This window comes from Neodiprion fabricii, chromosome 2 (assembly GCF_021155785.1).
Source record: "Neodiprion fabricii isolate iyNeoFabr1 chromosome 2, iyNeoFabr1.1, whole genome shotgun sequence".
Classification (NCBI taxonomy): domain Eukaryota; kingdom Metazoa; phylum Arthropoda; class Insecta; order Hymenoptera; family Diprionidae; genus Neodiprion; species Neodiprion fabricii.
In genome coordinates, this window is record NC_060240.1 from 28,207,954 (window position 1) to 28,228,057 (window position 20,104).

At 40.8% G+C, this 20,104-nt stretch overlaps 1 protein-coding gene across 3 annotated transcripts; it reads left to right on the forward strand.

Moving 5' to 3' along the window:
• Positions 1-332: 332 nt before the first annotated feature.
• Positions 333-19,718, forward strand: LOC124175553 (zinc finger protein 768). Of its 3 annotated transcripts, XM_046555935.1 has the most exons (4): positions 334-1,150; positions 9,706-9,880; positions 11,828-12,985; positions 17,009-19,718. In XM_046555935.1, exons 2-4 carry the CDS (start codon positions 9,793-9,795, stop codon positions 18,070-18,072), a joined length of 2,310 nt encoding a protein of 769 aa, XP_046411891.1. In that variant the 5' UTR covers positions 334-1,150; positions 9,706-9,792; the 3' UTR covers positions 18,073-19,718. The 3 variants fall into 3 exon arrangements, with proteins under 3 accessions (XP_046411890.1, XP_046411892.1, XP_046411891.1); XM_046555934.1 differs by lacking the exon at positions 9,706-9,880 and having other exon boundaries at positions 333-1,150; XM_046555936.1 differs by lacking the exon at positions 9,706-9,880 and having other exon boundaries at positions 333-1,150; positions 11,828-12,901.
• Positions 19,719-20,104: the final 386 nt, after the last annotated feature.

Here is a 20,104-nt window from a genome sequence, read left to right on the forward strand (position 1 = left end):
TGCGCGGCGAAGATACGAGGGGAGAGAGGCATCTTCCCGCCCCTACGCCGTTCGATCCCCACCAAGCGGCCCGCCGCCGATTCTCCTATTTCCCCTAGGACGAAGCGAGCGCCATCTACATCCCCCTCCTTCCCCACGCCGCCCCGTGCGCTCGCGGACCGGACAGCCGCGCGCCACCGCTACCTCCTCTCCGCCTCCGGTCGACCCGCGGTTATCCCCCCTCCCTGCCCGCCGACGGCTGCCGCCCCTCTCCGCGACGCCTCGACGCCTCTCTGCCCCGTCGCGCTCTATCCATCGCCGCCGTACCAAACCAATCCTGAAATCCCCACTCCATCGCATGCCGGCGACGGAAGCGCGGCAACGTTGCAACGTCTCAGTCTCGGCGACTCTACCTCTACTCAACTCGGTGCTAGCCCGAGTCAACCAAGTTTTGTCTGCCGGGTGGTTCGTGACTTCGGGTTAAACGAAAAGAGTTGTGAAGTGTGGAGAGTGGAGAGTGGAGAGAATTCTGCCGTTGTCGTCGGGGAATATATATATATATACACGCATACACACACACGCACACGTACACAAACATATACGTATTATATACGTATATATATATAACTAACTAACCAACTTCTCTCTGTCTCACTCTCTGTCTCGATCTCACTCTCTATCTCAATCTCTCTCACTCTCTCTTTCTCTATCTCTCTATCTCTTTCTTTCGTAAATCGCGAAATGCAAATACAACGCTGCGTAAGCGATCGGGAACGCGCAACGTATCTAATAAAACGTATAAACCAGTAAATAATCCAACCACACGCACACACACACACATACACACACATACAGTAAGACACACATACACGCAGAGCACACGCAAGAACGTACAGAAATACACAAATACCCACGTACGCGGATACGTATATATACGTACGAACACACATACACGCGCCCAGGTACATATGGATATACACGTATATGCATATGTATATATACACATACACGCATACACGTAAACGCGTACGTAAATAAGAAGTTAATGAGAGTTTAAGTTTGGTGTAAATGGCGCTCTCCAGCCGAAATGAGTCTACGTCATATGTGAACCTGTATTATTCTATTGTCCAGCGTGCGGCAACTCGTTACTTTAAGGAATATTACAATTCCGGTAAGTGTAAAATGTTTTTATTCACCATTACGTATAGTTTGATTTAATTTTACACCGTGTGTGCGTCTGCACGAGAGTTATTGCTATTATTATTATTATTATTATTATTACTATTATTATTATTCTTGTTATTATCATTGTTATTATTATTATCGTCATCGTTGTTAAGTTTTTTTTTCTTCTTCGTTCTCTCTCTTCTCATAACTACCTATCGCCGATAATAATCATTATCAAGTTGCTAAAAAACGAGCAAAAACAGAGTGACCATCCGATCCTTGGTTGAAACGAACGTTTATTTATTTTTTCTTCTTCTCAGCTCCATTTAATCCTTCTTACGTTCCGTAAATTTCATCTCGATTTTGTTCATTTTTATTCAATTTTATTACGTTTTTTTTTTTTCCGTTCGCCTAGTTCGTCTCAGTTTCGTTGCGTTGCGTCAGTGAAAAATCCTACCGAGCACTTTGCTCCAACATGTTAAATGTTCCATGCGGCGGTCGTGCGTAAGGTATAACATAAGAATTCACACTTGGGTATATAATATCATCGTAGGCGAATATAGCGTAATTAATATATTGCGCGTGGTGCGGTGCACGGCAGTCAGCCTCTGGTGTGACAACGGTGTGGCCACATGATACCGACGGGCCGTTGACAACAATCGACCTCCTCGTATTCCATCTTCACTCTTTATCAATTTAACGGCCGAGCCACGAGAGAGCTAAGGCCAAGAGCGGAGACGCAAGATGCAACGGGTTTATGCACGCGACACGCGACCCGCCCGCTTAACCCTAAACCCCCGCGGAAAATCTTTAAAAATACCCAGCTACGAAAATCGGACGCGCAGGCGCACCGGATTTCGTTCGCGCCATGAAAACAAATCGTAAAAGTATTGTTACTCGGCGGCGATATCGTATCCTCTTGTATTGTTGAATGTACATACACACACATTGAAAAAAAGTTGAGCGATATTACTTTCATCTTCAAATTATTTACCGATATCTTCTATTTTATCGTTGTCTTTACGCTTATGTATACTCTTTTTCTTACAAGCGTTTTATACTTGCGTACAATTTCTGTTTTCTTTTCTTCCTAATTTATTTTATTTTATTATTATTATTATTATTATTTTTTTTTTTTATTACTATTTACACCGGCACCCACGTGGCCGTTTTTGCGATTTGGATACAGGTATCGACTGTCCGAAACTCTGTCAAATCGGTAACTACATAACACTCTACTGCATTGGGTGACGACAATTGTTTTTCTCTACAATTTACCTATCTCCTCTTTGTTTTCGCGGGGTTTACGCAGAGGCGTCGAAATGTGACGATTGTCAAGTTGGGACGTGTTATTCATTTTTATTGTTATCAAATTTAATTTCTTATCGTTAAATAGGTAATGACTTGGTCGAATTTCCCGGCCGACGTCAACTATTTCCGGATCATTTGTTGTCGATAGTGTTTGTCCATTCCGTTGAACAACTGTGACAATTTTCGAAGGCCGTTTTATAACGTGAGAATTGAAATTCCCGCCGCGCGTCGAGCATCGATGTAGGCGGTCAATTATGAATCTTGTCCTCGGTTCAGAGAGAGATAAGTGAAATGTGGTTCTTGCGGAAAAGAAAAGACGCATCCTCTTCCCGCGACATTCACCTTCGGCGAACCGTTAATCGATCTCCCCACGTGCACGCACTAATTTGCGTTACAACTTGCGCGATTACCGTTGCACGCTGATATCATGTACTTGTAATCCGTTGGGTTGGAGGAATAAGAGGAACTGGCGGGAGATCACCCTGATCTCTTCATAGGCGCTTCTCTGCGGGAGGCGATGTTCGTAACCTTAATTACAGCCTCAACAACCGTCGCACTTGATTCCATCACGATCGCATACATTCGTACTCGCGGAAGAACGTGTAACGTGTAATATTACAGATCCTCGATTCTAGAGCATAGCTAAAGAGATAATTGCTTCGGAAGTTGAGACCGGCTGCAACAGATAACACGTTGACCACACCGTAATTATCCACCGTTTCCACTTGCATTAAGGATAAGAAGGATACACGCGCATTTTTCTTTAAATATGTGCTTTTTATCTACCAACTAGTTATAGACGGGGTGGCGTGTGGCACCAATCGTGTAAAACAAATATGTGTTTTCAAATATTTGTATGCCGTCGTTGCACGCAGCGCACATACCTATAGTATGCAGATAAGTTTGACAATTTTTATTCGTCCATCTTTTACATCAAAAATAAGAACAATGAATGGAGAGGGAAAAAGGGTTGAGGCGTAAGAAAGGATCCGCTGGCCGGGCGATTTCCGGCTACACAGAAGGCTGTGCTGCTCTTGCTGCTGCAGAGATATACGCTCGTGCAGTCGGCTTTGGGATATTTAGCGCGCGCAGCGCGGGACTTCCAAAGCGTTCGGTCAGATTTTTCAAGCAATAAATTTAGAAAGGCATAAAAGATCTATGGAGCGCTGTTACGGTCAGCCACAATAGTGAATCTGGGGCCACATTCAGACATTCGGTATACCGTTATACGTGTTCGGGATTTAGCGATCCACGCCACTGATCTTGCCTTGGGATATATTATAGGTGTATGCGCTAGCTGGAATCGTTGGTTCGTTCGTTCGTTCAGTTGGCTTGCCAACCGACTGGTCTATGCTGTACGATAAACTCACAATCAGCCTTGCAATTATCGCGCCCAGAGCTCCGTTCGTTGTCAAGGGGGGTATACGACTATGAATAGCCTTGAAAACTGTCTTGATTTTTTTAATTATTCCGATAGGGCGATAATTGCGGTAAGAAATTAAAAAAAAAATTTCTCTTATATATATATAGACTTCGATTTTTCGAACAAAGAAATATATTTTTCTTACTACTATCGGAATTCTTTGCGAATCGTAAATTCGTTTTATTCGATATTTGTATATATCTAAAAAAAAAAAGTTATCCGTTGTTGCTGACGATATTTTTATGAATTTTAGACACTTTACGTTGAAACATACAATGTAGACTGAAAACGAAATATCGTATTAAAAATCCCTTTCATAGAAGGTGAACTGGCAATGGCGTGTAAATGTCGTAAAAATTTCAAGCCGATCGGATTTACGGTTACGGAGAAATCGAGCAGGTCACCGTTTTCAACGGCCGTTGCCGCTTTTTGCTCACCAGCAGCTCACTTCAATCGCGGCTCCCGAACGCTACACAATTTTCTTCGTGGGTCGAATCTCTTTTCTGAGGACTACGTACCTCGCTTATTTCTTTTAAAAATCTTGGCAAACTTATTAGACACACGAAAGGATTTTGACGTTTCGAATGGCGATGTTAAATTTTCGAATGTCGATAGAAATTTACGAACATATTCGAAAACATGAAGAATAATCGTTGTTACTTTAAGGTTGTTACATCGTGGTTGGATGTAGAATTTGTAGCGAAATTTCGTGGTTACAAATTCGTGTGAAAACGTGACTGGCAACAATCTTCGGGATCTATAAGATCTCGTGACGTGTACAGTAGTTGGCGAGCGAGCATTATTATATTGTTCGTTGATAAGTCAAGGTCTGGGCGTCTATAGTCGGTGGTAGTTGGGTAGTTGTTAGGTAGGTAAGTAGGTAGGTTGGTAGTAGGTATTATTATTTTGTGACATAATAGAAAGGCTTGGGAGTTGATACCCGATCACGACACAACGTGGAGAAGAAGAAAAAACAAGAAAAAGAATAGACAAAGAGAGAAGAGAGGACAGAAAAGAAAGAGAAAAAATTAAGAGAAGAAGAAGAAGAAGAAGGAGAAGAAGAAGCAGCTAAACTGAATTCGTGTTCAGAACGCGCGTTAAAAATATCCAGGATTACAGCGGCCAGGTTAAGATTAGAGAAATGCAAACTTCCTGTGTTCTTTCAGAGAGTTCAACGAACCGCATCTAAAACAATTTCTTCCATTCTATACCCCGGGGGACAGATTCGAAATATCTGAATCAAGCTTCGAGAGTATTATTTTTTTTTTTTTCTTCTCCCGTCTAGCGGCGCGAAGCCGCCATCAACTCACGGTCAAACCAACTCGGCAAATATTATAGTTACAGGTATTTTCATCTTGTTCTTTCTACCACCTTGCATCGAGACGGCAACGCGATTGCGGCACGATATTCAGTTTCATTACCGCCCCCTTATTCCGGCATTCAAAGTGTATCTCAAATGCGTTTATAACAATGTGAAACTGGCGACGTAACGACGGTCGCCGGCCTTTACGGCAGATCTGTGTGCGTACCGCGATAGTTAGCCCAATCATGTGTGATGTTTAAGCTTCGTCGGGCAATTTGACATTAACAATGAAAATTTTTCCACGTTGGGTACACCTCGCGCTCAAAGATTGATGTACGAATATCTATATAAAAAAAAAAAAAAAATGGAGGGACGGCGTGGTAGCAACGAAGCGTCGATTCAACAAAGCTCTACGACATAATGTAGAAACGAATTACTTGTGTGTCATTGAATCGACGTCCGCGCACAGCCTTAATGTACATATAATAGTACGCGTATAACGTATGCAGTCTCAGCTCCGAATAACCTGTACGTGTATTCGTTTATTTGAAATTGAATAATTTTGTCGCAGATGCAGCGTTTGTGATAAATATATAATAGTAACACACCTAACACCCTGTAGTTACGTTATAATATACAATACATATATATATACTATAACGTATATAAATGCAAAAAGATTAATCGTTGTGTGGTGTGGATGTGAAAAAATGGGTATAATAATTCGGGATGTAGGTTTGTAAAGGAACAATACAAAGCGCGGAGGGCAGCGCGCGGGTTCGTCGAGTTATTGCAAGCGTGACACTCACTCGAGGTCCCAAGGACGAGAGAACACTCGAATGACTAACGCCGAACACGCCGCGATAACTGCGGCGCAACTCTGACTGAAAGTATAAAACACATTCAATTCGGGGGGGCCTCGGTATCCAGGCTTAGCAGAGCGAGGAAGGCCCCTGGGCCTTCGCTAATTCGTTCATCCGTCGCTGCGCGTAGGCACCGATGCACGTTACACCGTCGACGTTGACGGCGACGGCGACGCCGAGCGAGAAGCTTTTGTTGAAAAAAAAAAAAAAGAAAAAAAGAAACCCAATTAATAGCCCGTCGTATTTCCTTATCTATTTTATCGATGTAGATAGCCGAGTATGTGTGTTTTACTGAAAAATTCCGTACACCGCAGCATTGTATGCATGTGTGAGGAGAGGCGAGAGGCGCGCGATGGATGGCGGTGGCGATGGCGATGGCGTGTCGCGAGTGAAAAACTCGTTCTAACCGAAATTGTATCATATTTATTTATATATGGGGCATTCCACCCTAAATCGTCCCACCTCGGGCCTTCGCTATCGGCGATTTTTTTATTATACTTAAGTATGGCGTAGAGTATACAGAAAAAAAGCGGTTTTTTTTTTTTTTTTTTTTTTGTAGCGTTGTAGATTTTTTGGACCGCGGGTTCGATTTTATTACTCTCAAAAATACGAAAACCCGATTATCGAATTGATTAGACTCAATCGATTGTCTTCAAATTTTTCTTGCCAAATTCTTTGTTAAAATAGTAAAACTTTGAATCCAAGGTGAAGTGGGCGACCTTTTGGTTCAGACGCTACAGGCGAAACAAAGTGAGAATAGTCGAATAAAACATAAGTTTGTATTTTTTAAATTTATATTCATTTCTATTTTATTCAATTTTTTATTACCTGATTCGCCCGTAGCATTTAAACCAAAACCTTGCCCACTTTCATCTTGGTCTCAAAATTTTCGCTTTTTAAGAAAGAATTTCGGAGATAAATGTAAAACTCTAAAATCTCTGTATTCGCTCTAAAATTGGATTTTGTGTTTTTGGAAGCAGTGACAATTGAACCTGTGGTTCAAAATATTTGAAAAACAGTGAAAGTTGACTTTTTTAGTACACACTACACGACACTTAAAAATAAATAAAATTACCGGTGGTGGGGGTTAGACGTAAGTCGGTTTATATTAACATTAATTTTTAAAATCACGGTCAAGAGAAAAATTCTAACCTAACTTATACTCACATACGTATAAATATATTTTAAACCTTGTTCATGCGGTGTATTTTAACAACTTAAAAATTCAAAGTTATTACACAGCATCGCGTTTATTAAGACGACGTTGGATTTTATAATCAGGATATTTTTCGTTATCATAATTATTGGTGATCTCAAGGCTTCCTTGTGTCAGAGGTTATATACATCACGTTATCAAATTCGGCCCAAGTTCCTCGTTTTTAAAACATATTCTTCGTACTGCACAGACCACGATCATCTTCTTATTCGTTCACTCATCGCCGAGTGCTTCGAATTCTTTGTTTTTTCTTCGTTTTTTTTTTCCCTTTCATTCTACTACATTTTCTTCATCAAATTTGGCGGGTGTCGTAGGTTGTATCCGAAGAAAATATCACCATTATACCAGACAAATGCTAATCGCCCTTCTGCTGCGAATCATTCTTCACTCGACTTGACCGACGACGCCTCGTTTGCTGTCGACGGAGTGAATAATAACAGAGAATGAAGTATAACTTGTCAATGTTAATTGATGCATTCTCTCTCTCTCCCCTCCCCCATCTCTTGCTTTCGCTCACCCTGTTTCTCTTTATCATTTATAGTTATCGGCTTGAACATCAAGCGCAGTAAACTTGAGCGTAAATCATTCGGCGAAGTTTTTTGGCATTCATTAATATCAAATATTGCTTGGAATTCACCGTACTCTCTAAATATGAATCAGTTATAAGTACAAAACTGGATAAAATCAGTGTATTTGGACCGAATACCAGTGGAGTGTTAGTGATAAGTCACCGAAGCGTCAGTATATATTCACTGAATTTTTCCAGTTCTGTACTTATATTGTATTGATTAAAATTTAGAGAGTAAAACTAGGATAGTTGACAATCGGATGTACACACGTACCTACCTCCACCTTCCTTCATTTCAAAATCTTCTGATAAAATATTTATATAGTGTTCATCGCCCCGCGCATATGTAGTGTAAAGATATCCACGACGGCTAAGCTATCGAAGTGATTCATCCACGTTAAAACGTGCCTTTTTAATCACGTGAATTTTCTTGCTGCACATCGAATCTTTATTTACGAGCACGAGAGAAATTATTACCGCATATTACGCGATGCGAAGAATGCGAAACTCTATTTATTGTTCTAGCGAACGCATATGGGGCGATTGCTTGGAAAGGTACCCGTGCAGATTAAGTAATATTCATAAAGTTTATACCGTATAATATGAGGACTTTTTCAAGTATTTTTCTTCTGGAAAACTTGGTATATTAGATATCCCCCCCTTCTAAAAACGGGAACATGATCATTCATTTTAGAGAATTCATCACAAAGTAAAGATTGTGGTCATAAAAAATTATACTGCAGCGATGGGTGAATTTTTCTTCTCTTCAAAGATTGGTTGGGTTGTCATTAACTCCGAAACATTTCCGACTGTATTGACGCTGTACTTTGATTTTTACTGTCTGTTTCTTTTCTAATTACGAGAAACGTCTCCATCCTACAAGCTGATGAAATTCCAACAAAACAATCTGTATATTTTCGTGATATTTTCCTTTTGAGGGTTATTCCTAAAAAATTATGGTCATATTCAATACGAAATTTGGAAACTCAATTATGGTAGTAAAATTCGAATATCCCTGGCGATCGAATCATCATTTTTCCAATATCGATTCTCTCCGTTCACACGGCATGGACTGTGAAGGACATTTTCTGGCGGAAGAAAATGAATTTCATCGATTATAATGCTAGGCAGGGATTATAATGCTAGTCGTAGGTGTTCGAGAGTCTTTCAACAAACCTGTCATATTGCAAATAAAGCTCAAATACTTGTTCAATAATTTTCCAATGATAATTATTGTTCCGGTCATTGATTGTCGGTAGATTCTGCTCATACGAATTTAATAAGAGCTTTAAAAAAATCTGATCCTTTTGGAGAAAAATTAGGTGAAAAAAGTGGTAGAAACAAAGAATATATTGAACAGTACCGAATCCGTATTTCGTACGAAATATTGCCAAGATGATATACCGGGGTATACCGGACGAGATATGCCAATACGATAAAAGTGTGAGCGGCGGAATCGAGCGGCGAGTGACGAAATAGTACCGCCATGAATATTAATAGACGCATGTATACGTACATCATACACACATGTCTATGGGTATAATATCGAAGTCGAGAATATACGTACGTGATACTATACGAGGAAAGAAAAAATGAAAAAAATTTTGTTGCATAGGTAGACAGGCAAATAGCGTAAAGTGTACACAAAATGTATACCTAAATACATATGCATATATGTAGGTATAGAGAGATGTATAATATACGCGTATTATAGATATAATATGTATGTAAAACGGGAGGGACGTGATTCTCGTTCCGCGTCGTCGTCGTCGTCGTCGCGTCGTCATCGCCGCGTGAAATAAATAAGTACGCGAAATAGGTAAATGAGAGAGAGAGCCAGGAAGTGGATTGACCGTGTGTAATGTTTGTCCGCAGGCTAGATCATTGGGGCGGGCGGGGTAGCTAGGGATAGTAGAAGAGGACGAGGGAGGGAGCTACGGATGAGGAGGACGGGAAGCGAGAATGGCTCTAAACTTCTCCGCCTCGTTCGCGGCTTGCCTCGCGGCCGGACTCAAGGTGCCCCGCCAGATCATGTACTGCATCTCACAGGGTAAGCTCATATCAACATCGTATCCTCCCTCTCTGCATACGTACCCTGCACCACCCAACCACCCGCAATACACCGCATCATCGTTATCTCTACGTGTGTGTCGTCTTCGGCAAATCTTCGCGTCGCATATACCACCCACTGTATACCATCGTAAAACACCTGCAGCAGCACCCTTTTCCATTCTCCGTAAACCACGTGCATCATCCATAAACGAGAACTCCAACCCCCTCCATCAACCCATCAAGTACAATAATATCGGGTCGAATCACGTTCCGTTCCGTCACGTTATTTTATTTTTCGTTTTTTACTTTTATTTTTTTTTTTCTGTTTTACTTTTTTCATTCCTTTACGACATGGTATTTATGTATATATGTACAATATATATATATATATGTATATGAATATGTATATATACATATACATATGTAACGTTCTGAAGTATGTTGTACAGGTTATCCTGCGTGTGCAGCAACGTTGGTATGACAATGTGTGTGCACAGTATATTCAAGGGTATACATGACTACGCTTTATACGTCTGGTATAAGCTTGGTCGTTAAAACTGACTATACGTATGCTTATACCTATGGCCTACCTGTGCGATGAATTGTGTGTGTGTATACATATAAATGTACAGGATGTTACGAAATACCCGAGGCATAACGAGTAACAGGTGAATTATAAGCGCGGTGTCGAAAAATTTTAAATGTCATTGGAAATGATTTTGCCACGCGAGTAAACGCCCCTGAATTCTCCGGCGGCTGCTGCTTCGTATCCGCGCTTCATCGGCAGCAGCAGCCATGTGTATACGCATAGAGAGAGAGAGAGAGAGAGAGAGAGAGAGTGGGAGTCGAAGATTTCGCAATTTTTCACACATATTCACTTATACATTTATGTAGCGTACATCTGCACAAGCGGGACCAGACTCCCTGGGTTACGATAGTAACGTCCGTTCGTCCGTGTCAATCGCGTGGTTATATGTATGTTGTTATAAACTTCTCTATACATACATAGGTATGTATACAATACGTTCCAAGCTTCTCCGAGATGCGAGGATGAAAGATATTCCAGTAGATCTTATACATTTTGGTGCCGACAGAGAGTGTATACTAGGAGTATTCGATGAAAATTTGAAAACACTCGTTAAACTTTTCTCTTTGTCGGCTGGCGTTCGATTACAAATATATTTATAATACATATAACAATATGAATATGTATACATATTCTGAAAGATATCTCGCGAGGGGGCCTTTTGACCCACTTGAAGTGACACCGTATCTTGCGTTAACCGCCACGAATTGGTCTTCGATGAGAGTGCAAAAAGCCCCCGTAAGGAGACCCTCTCTGTACGTGTATGTGATTTGAATTGACATGCGAATAACCTCGATGTAACAGACATGCGTGTATGAAGCATACGGAAAGGAAATTACACTGGCGCGATATTTAACTGGATTAACTTCCAGAAGCTTGATTTTTATTACCCTTCAATCCCACCCGTTGATATTTCATTTTCTTGGCCCTAATTTTACAAGTGTCTGATAAATAGATAGACTGAAAGAAATGAACCGTCATAAAATATGTCAGCGTAATTTGATTTGGTTGAAATTCGTTTGTGTCATTTATAATATATGCTAATTGGAGTGTAGGCAATATACTCTATTCTACTATGACTGTACAGTAATTTCAATTCGACATTTTTATTTATCCAATTCAATGGTATGTAAACTCACTTGAAGCACAGGCGCCTTCGTGTGAAATTATTAATCGAAAAAAATGTTTTATTTACCGATTCTGTGCATTTGTACAATGCTGATTCATTTTCAAGTAATTGACGCGCGATGGTTATTTTTACTGAATATTTCTTTCTGTATATTGGTACACGTGTATCAGTAAGATTGAAAATACATACCGAACGACGCACAATATCGTGTCTACCTTGTATGATTGCAGACACAGGCGCCCCATACGTGTTGTACAAAGATAATATGGAGAGAGCCCAGGGGCAATGGGGTCCAGGGCCGGGATCTCTCCAGGATGGTGGATTGTACGCCCAGCAACAACAGCAACAGCAGCAGCAGCAGCAGCAGCAGCAGCAACAACAGCAGCAGCAACAGCAGCAACAGCAGCAGCAAGGTTCCTCCTCGTCCGGTAGCCCGCAGCAGGCTTGCGGCCCTCCAGTTGAGGGGGAGAGTGGACCTCCGCCCTCGCTAGCCTCCCCCGTCCCCTCACCGTACCCTTCGGCACCTCCCGAGCCTCAGGCCCTCACCCCATCCGATGACGACATCCAGTCTAGCCAAACTACACCTCAACAGCAGCAGACGCAGCAGCAGGTTCAGCAACAAGTTCAGCAGCAACAGCAACAGCAACAACAGCAACAACAACAGCAGCAGCAGCAACAGCAGCAGCAGCAGCAACAGCAGCAACAACAGGGGCACTCGCCTCAGCAGCAGCTCACACCCCACGAGGTTGAACGCGGGGACTGTTTTCCTGGTAGCGGTGATTTGCAACAATATCCACAGCATTATTTCAAAGAAAGCAGGCCGCATCCGTCGCCGTCGATGCCTTCCCACATGCTTACACCGGGGGGTTTCTCAGCGTTGCATTATCTGAAGCAACCGGGGGTCATGCTGACGTCGCTTGGTCAGGCTGTCGACGGCGGGGCAAGCTTGGAGGGTCACCAGTACACGAGTCCCGGAGGTCCGAATATGTCGTCGACGGGTTTGCCGGACATTGTACAGCAGAATGGAAAATCGTCGAAGGGTGCAAACAGTGATCTTAGATTGTTCAAGTGCTTGACGTGCGGTAAAGATTTCAAGCAGAAGTCTACCCTGTTGCAACACGAGAGGATTCATACGGACAGTCGGCCGTACGGGTGTCCGGAGTGCGGAAAGCGGTTTAGGCAGCAATCCCATCTTACCCAGCATCTACGCATACACGCCAACGAGAAGCCGTACGCGTGCGTTTACTGCGAGCGTACTTTTCGCCAGCGGGCCATTCTCAACCAGCATCTACGCATCCACTCGGGTGAGAAGCCATACCAATGTCCGGAGTGCGGAAAACACTTTCGTCAGAAGGCGATCCTGAATCAGCACGTCCGCACACACCAAGGCGAGCATTTCTCTCTGCCTCCCAGACTCCCAGAGGGCGTCCACCACCGCCACAACCACACTGACCAATCACCACCCAACGATTCTTACTACCATCAAATTACCACTACTGACAACAATTACTGCATCAACGATTTAAACGATCACAACGACACTTACATTCACCGACACTCTAATGTCCCTGAATTCATGACCTGTCCACCCGAGTCCTTCCTCGCCGACAACCTCCAGCCTCCTAATGCCCTCTGTCAGATCAGTAAGGTCCAGTCCCGATTCGATGGTTCGATTTGTAGAGCTAGATTGCCGAACGGATACGGTAGTAACAAAACGGGGCTCGGTAAAAAGAAAAAAAATGGCAGCCGGAGGGTAAGAACGGTTGAGTTGGACGCGAGGGCGCTGGTGAGCTGTGAGATTGAGGAACCTCCCACCTCTGTGTCATCGCCATTACCGTCGCCTTATCACAACCTGCATAATCCATCATCCTTTTCCTATTCAAACGCCCTCTGCAAGGCCATATCCGCTGCCCTCCCGAGTCTCACCATCACCCCCGTCCTACGATCACCTCAACTAATATCGAACAGACCTCCGCACTCTCCTCAGATTGATCCTTCCGTCAAGGTGGAGGAGGTGGACCTCAGCCTATCATCAGACAGTGATTACTAGGTCTCTTGTTTGATCTACCTATCTATTCACGTAACAAAACTCTAGCCAGACTATAACCCGGACGTTACCTACATGTTGGCCTGGTGCCCTGAAAACACTACATGTTTACTTTTTCTATACTACATCAACTTGAACCACAACCCAATGCTCCTGTACTTCGTTCTGTTTCGTTTAACAATACTAATTCTTCAAACAATTTTCCCGGCAAATAATATTTGAATGTCACGCAAAGTAATTTTTCAACTCTTTTCGAAGTTCACAATTTATGACAAACAAATTTCGTATTTTTTTTTTTTTTTTTGTACTTTCTTCGTTTCTTAGTTTCGATACATTCGCTTCCTTACCTCGTATTTCTTTCTCCATTATTTCTCTGAATAAAGATGGCAAAAAATATACCATGTATCGTAATGATGAGTTGTCATTCGCAATTTGCCAAGTTTTAAAATATCGCTGATCTTTCTTGGCATTTTGATATTTTTTCTCTTATTGCCTAATTTAAAATTTCTTTCGTATTTCATACGTTTCGTATAACCTTCAAGTTGGTCATTGTCTCGTTTTTCTGCTGGAAAAAAGTTGTATAATTTCCTCATACAGACCTAGAAGTTTGTAATTATGAAAAGCAAATTGAATATTTGAATATTTGAACGTTTGTTAACTGTATTTATGCATAGTATATGCATTTTTTATTTATTTCTATATTTTTTTGCCATCTACCCGGGGTACGTGTAAATACGCAAATGCGTGTCTCTGAAGTTTCCCACGTTTTTTTGCATGAAAATATTCAAGAAGCCCGTACCAGGCAAGTTTTTTTTCGAAAAACTTTGACAACAATTTAATTACATATTCGTCAGTACGTACTGATTTTTGGAAAAACTTGTGGTATAAGCTCGATTATTCCCTCGTTCGAATGAACGTTGAGAATTTTAAACAAATGCCGGGACATGAGTTTCGCGCAAAACATTTTATTTTGTTAGATCGAAAATCTGAAAATTTACAAGAAGGAGAGGGAGTCGTAGTCAAAACGAAGTCAAATTTTTATTTTGCAATGCTATAGTTCCGTTGATAGGTAACTTTTATGAATACCATTCGTCTAGCAATCGTTTGAAAATTTGCTTGTATTGTTTGACAAAAAAAAAAAATGAGAATTTGGGTTGTGGTAAGATATGGAAAAATTAAATATGATAATGTTTTTTGCTCTACCCTAACCTACATACCTACACAAGTTTACGCGTTCACTGTCAAAAAACTCGTACCATCAAAAAACAATTGTGTCGCAATTACACCGGCTGTCAGAGATTCCCGCCGAACTTGATACACCGCTTATTCCCTCTATTTATTTGGTGTGTTAGACTTGGGGCATGATATTTTCCGAAAACATCTACTACAATACTATTTAGGATATAAGTTGTTACAAGAAAAACCGGCATCGTTCTTTTTGCCAAGTTATTTATTTATTTATTTATTTATATATATATTACGTCTATATGTAATTTTTTTCACCTCACTTCTGGGATTGTCCCATTTCCAGTTTCAATCGGACCCAGACGGTGTTTGATCAAAAATTTCTTGCTTCCGCACAAAATGTAATTTTTCAGTACAATAACTACTTCGCGCACCGAATGTAGAGAATGATTTACTTTCCACACTGAATTTTGCAAGATGAGTTTAAAAAAAAAAATGTATACGATACGCGTGCACGCCTCGCACTTGTATCGTAATGTACTATTTCATCGTAGTTTTCAAACCAGAAATTGACGGTCAATATTTACTACAGCAAAAAATGTGGGACATAGTTGGCCACAAAAACTGATGAGAATCCGTCAATTTCTGTTTTGAAAACTATATATATATATTACTTGTTTTTAAAATACATGTATATATCAGGGTGGTCTTTATTTGGTGGTGGGAAAACGTTTCACCCCTCAAATCTGTTTCAAATCATTAAAAAAAAAAAAATAATAATTCAGTGTAAAATTTTAAGCCGCTACGTTAACTGGAACACGTGCCTCAACGAGCGTGAATTTTCTCATTCAATCAGAAAAAAATTACTCGTCGTGGGTTTTCGGGTAGATCAAAAATATTCTGCTTGAATATTTGGAATTGAATATTTTTCACCAAATTCCAAATATTCATTGAGAAATATTGATTATTCACAACCAAGATTTCTTTTCTATTCAGCGTCATATTATTTACGAAAAATTGATCAAGAACCGTGATAAAAAAAAAAAAAAAATGGAAGGCCTGACTTGTTTATATTTTTACGTAACAATGAGTACTTGACAAAAAAAATTTTCTTATTCACCGGAATTTCTTTGCATTTACTCGTTCAGGCAGGTGTCCATCAGTGCCGAGGATAAATTTTTATTTATCTCTGAATGGGAAAATTCAAGTTTATTGAGGCATGTCTTCCAATTGACGTAGCGGCTTGAAACTTTATACAGAGCTTTGTTAATGATAAACAGATCCGGGGGGGGGGGGGGGTCCAACGAAAATTTTTCCGCTTCCCAAATAAATACCACCCTAATGTATATACATATATTTTTTTTTTTTTTTTTTTTTGTAAATGAAAAAAGCACAAAATTTGTACTTTGTGAGATTCTATTTTAACGTTGCACGATATTTCTTTACGTAATTATTGCAAACGGTTACGCAAGCAAAAAAATGATAAGACGACAATGAACCCTCTCAAAATTTGTACCGAAGTTTAGAATTTCAGAGACTCAGAAAATCTGAACACGACTTTACGAGATCTTTGAAATGAGAGAAGAGAAAAAAAGTTTTCACTCAAGTTTCGAGACTGATGTTAATCTCCTAAATTTTTCAAACACATATCTGTCTTACACGTATACTCGATTGCATATGTGTAACGCGTAATGTTATATATGTATATCGTGACAGATAACGAACGTACCGTAATATAATTACGCGAATTTGTGTCTACTCCGAAATACGCGACGCCTTGATACGTATATGTGTATACATGTAATACATCGATTATAAAAATCATTGCGATAAAAATGGTTATACCCGTATTAGCATGAATCTATACAGTGCAAAGCAAGATAAATCATTCGAAACGTAGGCAGGTACACTCACATAACACGTCGCACACACGTATGCATTCGACAGGAAACCTAGACTTTATACTATACCTTACTATACTATCTATATATATATATATATAGGTATGTGTGTGTATTTACATGCGTATAGGCATGTACATACGCGCGCACACGCATTAAAAGTACACGATATCTCTACCGTAATCAATGGATTACAGAGGAGAGACCGTGTACTGGAATAACCACGACATATCGGTGTAACCGGGTATAGCAATTAACATGATCGTTATCAATTCCAGATGTAAGTCCACACCTAATCTTTAAAAACGGAATGACGCCGACTCTCTGGCCCCAAGACGTGCCGTTCCCCCCGGAGGAAGGAGGAGGGGGAGGCGGAGGCGGCGGCGGCGGCGGCGGCGGCGGAGGAGGCGGCAAGGGGGCAGACGTTGCGTCAAACTTTGGGGATTCGGGTTCGTTCAGCCCGGCACCAGACGCGAGCTCGATTCAGTATCCCGCTTACTTCAAGGACCCGAAGGGAGGAAATCACACGGTCTTCGGTGCCGGAGGTCCGAGCAGCTTTGGTGCGCTGCAGTACATAAAGCAGCAGGGGGCGGCGAGCAAGGGATGCCTGCCCGACGTGATACAACACGGTCGTTCGGCGGGCATGCCGCTCTACGTAAGATGCCCAATTTGCCAGAAGGAGTTTAAGCAGAAGTCGACCCTGCTGCAGCACGGTTGTATACACATCGAATCGAGGCCCTACCCATGCCCGGAGTGCGGTAAGAGATTCCGTCAACAGTCCCACCTAACCCAGCATCTTCGTATCCATACGAACGAAAAACCGTACGGTTGCGTATACTGCGGTCGTAATTTTCGCCAGAGAACGATACTGAATCAGCACGTTCGCATTCACACCGGTGAAAAACCGTACAAGTGCCAACAGTGCGGCAAGGATTTTCGCCAGAAGGCGATACTGGATCAGCACACTCGCACCCATCAGGGTGACAGGCCGTTTTGTTGTCCTATGCCTAACTGCAGGCGGCGTTTCGCAACCGAGCCCGAGGTCAAGAAGCACATCGACAACCACATGAATCCCCACGCTGCTAAAGTGCGACGAAACTCGAGCGGTGATACAAAACCACCGTCAAGTTCGAGCGGTGCGGGAGGTTTGGGCGCTGGTCCAGCGGGGCCTCGTGGTCTTACGCCTACCGTCGTTAAACCGGAACTTTATTTCCCCCAGTGTTACGCCCCTGCCTTTAACCATCAGCCCCCCGTTTCTACGGCCCAGTTTCCGGTACAGGCAAATGGTGTTTCTGGTGTTACAGGTGAATTTAAACCCCCGTCCGGAATACCACCGCAGTGACTAACCGTCCATCAATCGGCAACAACTTACTAGCGCGCGGAACGATACATACGTACATACACACACCCACACCCACACCCACATACATACACGCATATATACATATTTTTTTTCGGCCCCTGGATCGGGTATACATTATTATCATTATTATATATATACATATATATACATATATATATATATATATAACACAGTCGCGATCGGTGGCTGAACCGTTGCCGCATCGCCCGGGGGCGACGGTTCCTCGATGCCCGCGGACGTTAACAGTGCATTTATATATGATACATATACTAGAACGTGGAACTTGTTTTCTATTATTATTATTATTGTTATTATTATTATTATTATTATTATTGTTGCTACTATAATTATCAGTACTATTAGGAATCCCCCCCCCCCCCTCGACCGCGACCCTTTGTCCGCCAATTATATATTTTTTTTTTCCTTTAATGATCAAGTTGAATGAAGACGTAGTTCAAGATAAATATGAAGATGAAGGTGAAGATGATGATGAAGATGGAGATGAAGAAAGAAGAGAAGAAAAAAAAAATGAAACAGAAATGAAACGTGAATAAACTCGCATCTACTCGCCCGCCCGCACTACTCTTACAGTATACGTGTGTACAGATAGATACATATTATAACTATATGGATTATACATATAGGTATACGCAATCAAACAAACAAACAAATCGCGAAGAATCTCTCGACAAGTTTCCGTGTTCTTCTCTTTTTTTTCTGTTTCTTTTTCTTCGGCCGTACTATATGTATGAGACGGTATGCCAATGCAACTGCACGTTTACCAAGGCGCGCGCATCTTAATATCACGGTGATAAGCATTTTGTTTTTCTTTTTCTTTTTTCCCTTTTGTCGATTAAATAATTATTATCAGTGCCCGGATTTTAAGGCAGGTTGCTGTCTTAATAATAATATTATTATTATTATTATTATTATTATTATTATTATTATCATTACTATTATTATTATTATACTATAATACATAATTAAACCAAGCGAGAAAGAAAAGCGCATTCTTTGCCAAAACGAGTTAAAGATGTTCGATTTTATGACCAGACTGAAATGATTGTGATACAATATTTAACTTGCCTATGTTTTAAAGAATCGAGGAGTCAAATTGAGTATACATAATACGCATGTGTGAGTCTTGGAAAGAGGATGCTTTGTAAATATGTAATAACGTGAACAATACCTACATTAGAATACGATGTTATATACATATAGAGGGAGCAAGAAAGACAAAGAAAGATCAAAGAGAGGAGGAAGGCGGTGGGCTGAAAATGAGAACATACATGGCTGCGTGGCTCGCCAATGCGAACGTTGTGTTTGAAGAGGTTTATGACGATGATGATGATGATAATGATGACAGTGACGTTGAACGAAGGTATGATTCTAGTATACTATTTTAACATTTGAATATGTATTTATAACGATAGATAATTCTACATGTAATAACTACACAATGATATTTTGATTGGTTTTAAACCATATTGGTGCTGATAAGTAAGTAAAGATATAGGAAAACAGAATGTGGAGGGAACGTGGAAGAAGGCTGAGACATCTTAGAGTAAAAGAAAGAAAAAAAAAAAAAATAATAAATGAATACAAAATAAATAAAAAAAAAAAAATGTAAGTAGGAGACACATAGCGCGTAAGTGTAGAATTATAGCTCAACGTCGAGGGCCCTCGTTGTCCGCTCATCAGATATATACATATATATATCTCAGATATATATATATATATATATATATATATATATGTATGTGTGTGTGTGTGTAGTAGTAGTAGTGGCAGTAGCAGCAGTAGCAGCAGCAGTAGTAGTAGTAGTAGTAGTAGTAGTAGTAGTAATAATAATAATAATAATAATAACAACAACAACAAGAATAACAACAAACAACAATAATAATATTATCAACAACAATGATCATTATTATTATCATCAATCGTACATTTTTGTGGCAATACTTAAAAAGTTTTACATATACTAGAGATAGTCTTTTAAATTTCTATAATA

What these genes read in the sequence shown, in the direction of transcription:
- LOC124175553 (XM_046555934.1), top strand. Translation starts at nt 1,048, where the DNA reads ATGGCGCTCTCCAGCCGAAATGAGTCTACGTCATATGTGAACCTGTAT. An exon ending in TAAGGAATATTACAATTCCG is followed by an intron (nt 1,151 to 11,827) that starts GTAAGTGTAAAA and finishes GTATGATTGCAG; the next exon opens with ACACAGGCGCCCCATACGTG. An exon ending in GCACGTCCGCACACACCAAG is followed by an intron (nt 12,986 to 17,008) that starts GCGAGCATTTCT and finishes TATCAATTCCAG; the next exon opens with ATGTAAGTCCACACCTAATC.